A 9950-nucleotide genomic window follows, 5' to 3' on the forward strand; every position below is an offset into this window, starting at 1 on the left:
TAAGACCAGTTGGAGTGGAAGGCTCACATCCTCATACACTGACATCTCTCCTCAAGGAGTCACACTGGAGTAAATAAATATTTATATATACACACACACACACAGACATATATACATACATGGACCAAACTAGAGGTTATGGTAGAGGATGGCTAGAGTCACTTAGTATTGAGAGATGGTGCATAGTCTCAAAAGGTTAATTAACAGTTAACAAACCCCATTTCAAATGGTCATCACAGGTAAAAAAAATATCTAGACGGGCTCTTGTAAGTAAAGCTATGCAAACCATATCTATACCATTTACAGACTTAACACTTTTATTTACTCTGATAAGGAGTGCATTTTCCCAGTTTCTACAATTACATGACTGACAATTGGCCTGACTAACACAAAGTCACAATACTCCCGGAGTAGAGTCTGCGTGTTCTCCTCATGTCCGTCAGGAACATTTATACGATTTGATGGTATCAGGGCCTTTATGCCCCTTTCTGGATATCTACGTGTGAATAATGGTTTTAGATTATGTTGATGTAGCAGTAAGGAACAAGGGTGGGAGTTGAAAAAAGTATTGAAAAATCGATTCCCACTTGGGATTTCGAGTTTGATGATGATATACATTTTTTGTTGGAAGGGGAATAAATAAAACACCTCTAATGTCCACACAAGTTTTCCTGTGAGCCCTCTGGTTTCTCCCCACACTCCAAAGACATGCAGGTTTGCTAGCTGGCAATACTTAATTGGCCCCAAGTATGTGTGTGTGTTCACACTGCAATGGACTGGCACTCTGCTAAGGTACTGTTCCTGCCTTGTGCCAGATGCCTGCTAGGACAGACTCCAGCTTCATCACAACCCTGCTCAGGATAAATCAAGTTTAGAAAATTGACAGAAGAAAGCTTCAAGTACTGAGAATTATTGGTGTACGCTTGAGAAAATAACACTTAGAGAAACACAGATAATGGTATGCTGAAGTAACATTGATAGTGTAACTGCCTGACCAGCACAGCCCATGACATCAAAGTGCATTATAGTGTGGTGTCTTGTGTAACCTCTTAATAGCCACATCACAATTTGGTGTGTTACAAGTTACTTGCCAGTAGGAAAATGGTGTGACATCTTGTGTAGCTGAGACCTAGTCATGGCCTTACAGAAACTATTCTACCAGTGATGAATCCTGAGCAACTTCTTAACAGTTATCAGTGATGGAAATCTCCAGAACTGATGAGGTGCCTGCATAATTAGCACAACAAGACACACAGTACTAAGTTCAAGGTTCAAGTTCAAGCACTTTATTGTCATTGTGTAACACAACGAAATTAGTTTTTGTGACAGCTCAAGGTGCATTTAAAGAAAAGTCAAATAATTCCAAATATGTTGTATACAGTGTTAAGTGATCAAGTAACCAGAGCAAATTATTATTGCTTGAAGTACAGCAGCATAAATTATTTACTAAATTCATAATAATAATAATACTAAAGCAGTCAAAAAGAGTTTTGGAGGTCTGTAATGATTGTCATATGGTCTTGTGACAATGTATGAGTTAAGACCAGCATTTAAATGAACTGTAGTCATAAAACAGTTGTGCATATCAGATATAGGAGTTACATAAAGGGAAATTAAGAGAGATATTGAGAAGTGGGGTTTTGCAGCAACTAAGGAAAGATGTGGATATTGGCGATTGCAATCTATGGCTTTAATGGGAATTGAGTTTAAATCCAAAATGTGTGTGTAGTATGGATGTTTGGTCAAATGTTTTGGAGGGATTATGGTCTTTGGTTAAGAGCTGAAAATGGGACAGGACTGTTCCTTAACAAAAACGTTCTTAGTGTATGCTGTGGATAGTATTTCAAATGTGTAAATAAACAGATAGATAGATAGATAGATAGATAGATAGATAGATAGATAGATAGATAGATAGATAGATAGATAGATAGATTCTAAGTCTGAGGGCCTGGGTGGTGGTCCAACAATGTCCTACTGATTCCACTTTCACAGCTCAGAGTTTCTCGTATAAAACCTCGTGTCGCCACAGCCCCACTTAGAGCCCAGTTAATAATGGTGTACGTGTGCGTTGTTTCGTGTACTCGTTTCAGTGAGCGCAGTAGCCCGTGTACCAAGAAAGAATCCAATGGAGTGGCCTTCAGTTACAAACTGGTGGACTGATATTGAAAGTCACTTACCGGGGGTCACTTTAATGTGGACTCTGACGAGTCACGAATATCGTAGACGAGCACGTTGTCAGTTTTTGTTAAACTACCTGATGCGAAGAAACCATTGTTGTGGTAACATTTAAAAAAAGAGCCCATTTTACCCATTTGGCATCAACTTTATAAACGTTCGCTTTAATAAAAAATGTTAAAAAAAACTTTCTGGCGATAGCCCATATAGTATAAACAGCATTCGAGTTATTTAGGTAACTCTTCCCCCACACGGAGAAGTCATTTCAGTCTGACTTTCGGGCTCTTGACGATGGCGCGAGAGCACACGTGAGTGGCCATACATCCACTACAAACTCATCCCAGACTTAAGGAGATCCACGAATCAGTCATTTGCCACTTGACAATCCCCCCCAAAAAAGAGCGGTACACAACGCGGCCCTCCCTCAAACATAAACGGGCACGCAACTTACCTGTCAAGCCCGCGGTAAACCAACCTAGCTGAAAGCGCCGTCGCACAGTGATGACATCACCCACGTCGGTGGAGATTTAAAGAAACACGAGCCTTCCTTAAAGGTGCCAGCGACGTGTAAACGTTGTCATCAACCGTCCATTCATCCATCTCCGAACCCAAAACTACATTTTAATAGTGGCGGAGAACTCAAGTCTAATAGTACTTGGCACAAAAGGCACCAACAAATACCCAGTAATGTACGCCATTCGACGCAGATACGCACGCTCACTCGTTCCGAAAATTAAGTCTTTAGGATGTGCGGGAAAACACTGCAAATTTATAGACGAGCAAAATAGCAACATTTAACTGGGGACCTCAGCTATGTATATTAAGTTCGACCCATTTCCATCACTGGTAGAATAAATTCTTAAATGCTTGAATTTATGGATAATAAAGCATAAACAATTTTCTTGGCCCAATTCGCTCCAGGCTGTCTAATAAATATTTCTATTATTAACACGGTGATTTCTTATACCATTACAATGATGTTTATTAAGTGCATCAAATGCCACGTTATGTTGTCGGCTGGTGTGATCGATGACGGCGGGCTCTTTTGTTAAATAACCCCTTGTTTTCTATATCATCATTCCAATGTTTTTAAGAATTACAATTTCACTACTATTGGGATAAGTTGCAAATTCAAATGACATAAACAACATATAGACTATAGTGAGTTCAGTTACAGCATTTTCACTGGTTCACCGATTTCTGTCTGCAGATGTCTCTAAACTGGACAGTTGTGTGTCAGTGTACCAAATGGTGGACTGGTGGGCTGCCACCCCACCTATTTGTATCTGGCTAAAGCCGGTACAGAGATGGCTGGCTGCAAAACATACAGAACGACACCTGCTTGTCTACGCGATGTCTAATTATGTAATCGGCTTTTCTTCAGTGCAGCGTCCCGTTGCACCGGGCTGTGCTTATCACATAAATGGGGGCGGGACACGGGACCACCACTCAGCGAAACTCCAACTATAAGGCACCATTCGCTGCCAAAATGGCAGGAGAGTTTAGAGATGACATTCAAAACGTCCTAGTCACCAAATATTCACGTGAGCCGCTTGCGCCTTTTCTTAAAAGTGAATGTTTCTGCCCGCGGCTCTCCTCCAATTGAATGAATGGACTCCAAATAACAGCCAATCAGAACGCAGCTGCTCTCCTATATAAATACGAGTGAAGCTACTTCAATTCTAGACAGTGGATTAGGCGTCGTTGTATTTAGTCCTCAGGAAGGCTAGAACGTGTTCGCAGCAGTATTCGCATAGGTATTCTCAAGTGAAGCAGCATTAGAAGGTAAGATGATGAACTGCGGGTGGGCCTCGCAACGCTCCTTAATATTAGGAGTTAGCGAGTGAATAGCGTGCAGTATGGGACCCACTTTAATTGGCGGAGATTAAATTGACAGATGCGGTCTTTTTTTTTTTTTTTTTTTGGAAAAAGACCCTCTACTCCCTCCGTCTCTGCCCCCCTCCGCCGTGGTGTTTTCATTCTTTCCCTTCCCTTTTTGCCTATTCATCTCCGCGCGTGACGCATCCGTCCCCGTTAGGCGCTCACTTTACTAAACCAGACATACCGGGATCCCCCTCGAGAAGGATGCCTCGGGGTCGTGGAATGGCTTCTCTGGCATTGTATTGTCTTACTCTCCCATCCACTCCCATTCCTGCATTCTTAAGCATCGGGTCACGATGCCCCCCTCACACCTTAATCTGTTTGTCCCTCCTGTCCAGGTGATTGCCATGCCTTTCAGTAATACCCACAATGCGACGAAGATGAAGTTTACAGCGGACCAGGAGCTCCCGGATCTGAGCAAGCACAACAACCATATGGCCAAGGTGTTGACTCGAGAGATGTATGCGAAGCTGCGGGAAAAGCAGACCACCAGTGGCTTCACCCTGGATGATATTATTCAAACCGGGGTCGACAATCCAGGTAATGCGCACCTGGAAAAGATGGAGCTGTATGTCGCCCCCACCTTATATAAAAGTCCTGAATAGATTATGTAAGGTTCTTATCCTTTCAGCTGGTGGTGACCTTGCTGAAGGTTAGTGCTGCAGCCTCTCCTGTCAACGGCACTCCCCTCACGCCAGCTTATCCTGGCACAAGTGCATTGAGGGCACCTCACAAAAGCTTGTCCTTTAGAACGAAGGAGTACTTAGTTTAGTTCTGAAAAGTTGCAAAAATCTTAAAAAGACTCATAAGGTCCAGGCCTGGTTGGAGTCCTTTCACCCATTTTCACATTCCTGATGTGACTGGGATATAAAACAAATTTGCACAGGAAAATGTGTCAAATGAAAACACTTAATTTGATCTTCTTGCAGGCCATCCTTTTATTATGACCGTGGGCTGCGTGGCAGGCGACGAGGAGACATACGAGGTTTTCAAGGATCTTTTGGACCCAGTCATTCAGGACAGGCATGGAGGGTACAAACCAACTGACAAGCACAAGACCGATCTGAATCCTGACAACCTGAAGGTATGCTTGTCGACTCTGTGTTGCACGTTATACCTGAAGCGGTCTGCATGCTCTGTTGTCCCCTGTATATTTGCAATTGCCCAGTAATCACTCGGGATAGAAGACCTGATTGTCAGTGTTGCCTGTTCAAATATTGGACCCTAGTTCAAGCGTTCTTGTATCTGTATTGTGCATGGTCTCCCTCTATTCCTGTAAGCAGTGGCAACCTTAATTAACTATTAGTGATTTTGTAGTACTGGAACTTAAAACTGGGCAGCATCAAAATGTAGTGGCTACCAGTGCTGTCTCATAATGGTTCAGTACAAGTCCCGGCCCCAGCACGGTGTGGTATTTGCTTTACTTTTCAAAGGCCTCCAGCTTGGTTGAATTGACAACATTTAAAATGGATGCTGTGAGAAGATGGGCTTGTATTAGCCGTCTCACAGGACTAGATCTGGATTAAATGTGTTCAATAAACAGAATTAATGGCTGCTTCGCCTGAGATTTGTATAGGAAAAGCAAGCTCCCTGTAGCCTCCGGTGTGTCAAGGTCCCTTTGGTATTAACTTGGTATTAACATTTACATACACTTAAAAACTTAGTAGGGTGTGATCTTTTGCAGGGTGGCGATGACTTGGATCCAAACTATGTCCTGAGTTCCCGTGTCCGAACTGGTCGGAGCATTCGTGGATTCTGCCTGCCTCCTCACTGTAGTCGTGGGGAGAGACGTGCCATTGAGAAGCTTGCAGTGGAAGGTAAAAGTCACTTTCCTGGCTACTCCATTTCGGGCCTGGGATTACATTGCCCTCTAGTGGAGAGTGCTGGTAGTTTGGCGGGTTTACTTGAGAGTTTTGAGTACATTTCTGCTTGTTGAGATTGCTGTATGGAATGGAGCACAATGGTTAGCACCGTAGCCCATACGCTTTAAGGAATTGGGTTTAATATTTTGGAGAGGAAAATGAGTTTGCACTCTTGCATTTGCTAATGGTGACTCGGCCTGTCCACGGGAGAGGAGTGTGTGCTTAGTGATGCCTGGCTCCTCTGCCTTGTGCCCAATGCTGCCAGCATAGGCTGCAGATCCTTCACTTTCTGAGTGGTGGTGGTGGTTGGTTGAATGTGCAATTTATGGTCTAGGTGGCACAGTGGTAAGTGTTGCTGCCTCTCTATAGGAAAATGAGCCTGGGGCTCAAGTCCAGGGTTTCCTGTTTTGTGTATTCACCCAGCAAAGGGTTCTGTTGTGCCCAATGATTGTTGAGAGGTTACAGCTTTCCTATGACCCTGCCTGGATAAGGAGATTGGGGAAAATGGATTTTAAAGGTCTCTGGAATTAGGATCATGAATGGTTTGCTTTCACACTTGTCCTCTGTATTTTGTAGCTGATCAGCCCTTTTTCTTCTGTGGTGTACAGTGTAGTGGGTGACAGTTTTTAGAAGCCTTGAAGTACTTTAAATTCTGTTCTCAAATTTTTTAGGTTTGGGTGCCTTGGATGGTGACCTGAAGGGTAAATACTACGCTCTGAAGAACATGACTGAGGAGGAGCAGCAGCAGCTGATCGATGACCACTTCCTCTTTGACAAACCTGTCTCCCCTCTACTTTTGGCATCTGGAATGGGACGTGACTGGCCTGATGCAAGGGGCATCTGGTAACTACAGAAGTGGGAGCAGGTCATGGGCCTAGGATGGAAGGAGGGAGGGAGGGAGGGAGGGGTGGGTGCATGATTTGCATTTCTTGGATCCCCTAATAGACAGCCTCCAAAACTTTTAATGGACACCCAATTTTCTAGGCACAATGATAACAAGACCTTCTTGGTTTGGATCAATGAAGAGGACCACCTCCGAGTCATCTCTATGCAGAAAGGAGGGAACATGAAGGAAGTCTTCAAAAGGTTCTGCACTGGCCTAACAAAGGTACCAGGAAAGCTGTGGGCAGATGTGCAGTAGTTCCCTTGATGCTGTGCCCATATTTCAGAACTTTTTTTTTTGAGATTTCTCAAGTTTTATTTGCTTTGCTGTGTTTTATTTAGATTGAGTCTCTCTTCAAGACTAAGGGCCATGAGTTCATGTGGAATGAGCATCTGGGCTACATTCTGACTTGTCCCTCAAACTTGGGCACTGGTCTCCGTGGTGGCGTCCATGTCAAATTGCCTCATCTCAGTAAGCATGAGAAATTTGGTGAAGCTCTGAAGAAGCTGCGACTGCAGAAACGTGGAACAGGTAGGCAGTTGTACCAAATAACATGATGGGTACCTTGGCTAAATTCCTAAGTGGATTACTCTCTGTCTGACATATGTGAAAAGAAATGTACTGTGTGGTTTGGGGTTCCTACCACAGTCCAAGATGTGTACTATTGGGCAAAAGAGCAACTTGAGAATTCATGCAGTGCTTTGTTGGGGCTGGGGGTCTGAACAGGCTGTAGTTTCCACCCAAGACCCTGATCTGCAACAGTAGGTTAAAGTTGACACAAGTGTGAAGAACTGTTCCTCTTCCAAGGTTTCTTCCTATCTAAGCTCTACCATCCTGCACTGGGTATATTGAGGTGCTGCATCTAGGAGCGGTCTTCAGTCACTTTGTAAAATGTTTACTCTGTCTGTCCTTCAGGTGGTGTGGACACGGCTGCTGTTGGTGGTATCTTTGACATCTCTAATGCTGATCGTCTAGGATTCTCTGAGGTGGAGCTGGTCCAGATGGTGGTAGATGGAGTGAAGCTGCTTATTGAAATGGAAAAGCGCCTAGAGAAAGGCCAGTCCATCGATGACCTCATGCCAGCACAGAAATAAAGCACTTTTCCCAGTGAGATTGCATCAGTTCCAGGATTGCACTCCAAACTCTAGTGGCACTACTTGTAGACAAGTCTTCCATCGACAACGATAGAAGATCTGTGTGTGTGTGTGTGTGTGTGTGTGTGTGATGGTTTTGCGATTTTGCTGAAGATGGATTCTATAACAAAGAATAATTTTTTTTTTTTGCCCAATGGACTTTATTTTTTCTCCTGATGCAAAGTAGATTGCAGCCACAGGTGAGCAAGGGGTTGGCAGCTTCTGCATGTTCATTGTCTTAATGTTTCGTCTGTCAAAGATCTAGCTAGACGTGTTTCTGTAGGACACGCCAGACAAGATGAACATTGCTGTGTGTTTCACCATCATGCAGGCACTATATCACCATGCTTGGTGCCTATCCTGAGTTGCTATGTATGGTTCCTCAGAGCAGTTAATGGTGTAGAATCCAATAAAGGTTTGATTTTAAAACCCAAACTGGTATCTTTGATCAAATGAATGGCATAAAGATTGAAGTGTTTTTTTTTTTTGTTTTTTTTTCTCGAGCATCCCATGCACTTGAGGATTTTGAAGGTTGTGCCAGTCTAATTGCCAGGCATTTGTTTTTTTTTATGATTGTAATTAAACTATTCAACTTGAATTTGAATATCATAGCAAGAAGTTGAAGTTGAGTGTGGGAACTCTGGGAAGCTTGTCTTGCTTCAAAATGGTCTCCAAGGGTATCTGGGTGTTTGCCATCCTACAGCTGGCTGCTTGTTTGTGTTCTTGCAAGTGATTGATGGCTTAAATGTCTCGTGCACACCCCATGAGAAAAAAAATTTCTGGGCAGGAGCAGGAAACAACTGAGCTGATGCGCAGTGTCCATGAATTCAGTGAGTGACTGGCTGGCTGGCTTTGAAGCTAGGCTGAAAATGGTGTTCAACCAGCCATCCTATTTAATTTTGTAGAATTGTTTAAACATGGAAGTTTTAATTAACAATTTAGTAGAGGTGTGTTTAAACATGAAAAGTTTTATAGGAGGATGTCGTCACTGGCCTGACCGGACAATGGTAGCAATGCGAGTGTTCATCTGGCGAGGGCTGGTGAGAATGGATTGAACCCTTCAGACCTGGCAAGTCTCAGTCCATACAATTTCTGATGGCTGCAGTTACTCCTCACATACCCTGGCATCTCCAAACTTTAATCGTGTAAATGAAATGCCAAAGACCTTGCAGTGTCTGCTGAATGAAACTTGTGTGTTGCAAAAATCAAAAGCATGAAACGGTGCTGCACTCAGAAGTGGGCCAACTCCAAAAGAAATGCGGCTGAAGGAGGGCTCGCTGCCTTTATTTTTCAACTTACAAATTTTCAAATTAATCCTGTGGTATGACTTGAAATGCTCACATGGAACAGAAAAATAGTCGGCTGATTTAGTATTTTCATCCTTTGCAGTTTTCTGCAGTGTTGAAGGATGTTCATAACTTGGCATTCCATCTTGTCTGTCCTGTTCACAAAATATTTTCAGCATTCATGCACACCTGGACCTGCCATACTGATGGATGACACAGGGGGGAGTAATGTGGAAACTCGGCAGCAATGGTGGGCGCCAGCAGCTTTTTTTTTTTTTTTTTTTCCCCCCCTACTGAACTTGGTTAAGCAGCCTCCTTGGACATTATCTGTCCTGCATCCTACCAGCAGGCAAGTTGCTTCAAGAGCTCCTGTGTGACATCTTGAATATGAGACAAAACTGGGCAGTGTTGATTGACCTTGCTTAAATTTTATAAGTTCCAATAGCTGCCCCAGCACACTTTAGCCTAGAGCTTAAAACGCTTTATGGTAGATGGGAAGTTTTCATTATTGTAAAAAAAACTTGCATGGGTAAAATCTCAAGGATTGCTGGAGAAGTTAAATGGCAAATGGCCCACAGTCCAGCCAGTGTGTTTCCATTGTTCCACAGCATCTCCTCTACCTTCAAGGGTATTTGCTCCATGTCCTTTCCCTCATTGATGCTGCATTCATTGATGCTACAGAGGTGTATCATTCTTGTAGATGTTCAGGTTTCTCCTGCAGAAGGAGCAG

At 43.4% G+C, this 9950-nt stretch overlaps 2 protein-coding genes across 2 annotated transcripts in view; one reads left to right on the forward strand and one right to left on the reverse strand.

Annotated features, from left to right (window-relative positions):
* Positions 1 to 2696, reverse strand: part of trmt61a (tRNA methyltransferase 61A) — a 50399-nt gene extending 47703 nt beyond the window's left edge. Inside the window, exon 1 of the mRNA XM_028821981.2 lies at positions 2627 to 2696. The gene's annotated coding sequence lies outside the window, so the exon portion shown is untranslated. The remainder of the gene's footprint in view (positions 1 to 2626) is intronic.
* A 1122-nt stretch (positions 2697 to 3818) lies between these two features.
* Positions 3819 to 8369, forward strand: ckba (creatine kinase, brain a). Its single transcript, XM_028821856.2, has 8 exons — positions 3819 to 3960; positions 4395 to 4596; positions 4986 to 5140; positions 5741 to 5873; positions 6590 to 6761; positions 6903 to 7026; positions 7143 to 7332; positions 7717 to 8369. The coding sequence occupies exons 2-8, from the start codon at positions 4404 to 4406 to the stop codon at positions 7893 to 7895; spliced, it is 1146 nt and encodes a 381-aa protein (XP_028677689.1). The 5' UTR covers positions 3819 to 3960; positions 4395 to 4403; the 3' UTR covers positions 7896 to 8369.
* The last annotated feature ends 1581 nt before the right edge of the window (positions 8370 to 9950 follow it).

This window comes from Erpetoichthys calabaricus, chromosome 16, assembly GCF_900747795.2.
Source record: "Erpetoichthys calabaricus chromosome 16, fErpCal1.3, whole genome shotgun sequence".
In the NCBI taxonomy this organism is placed as follows: domain Eukaryota; kingdom Metazoa; phylum Chordata; class Cladistia; order Polypteriformes; family Polypteridae; genus Erpetoichthys; species Erpetoichthys calabaricus.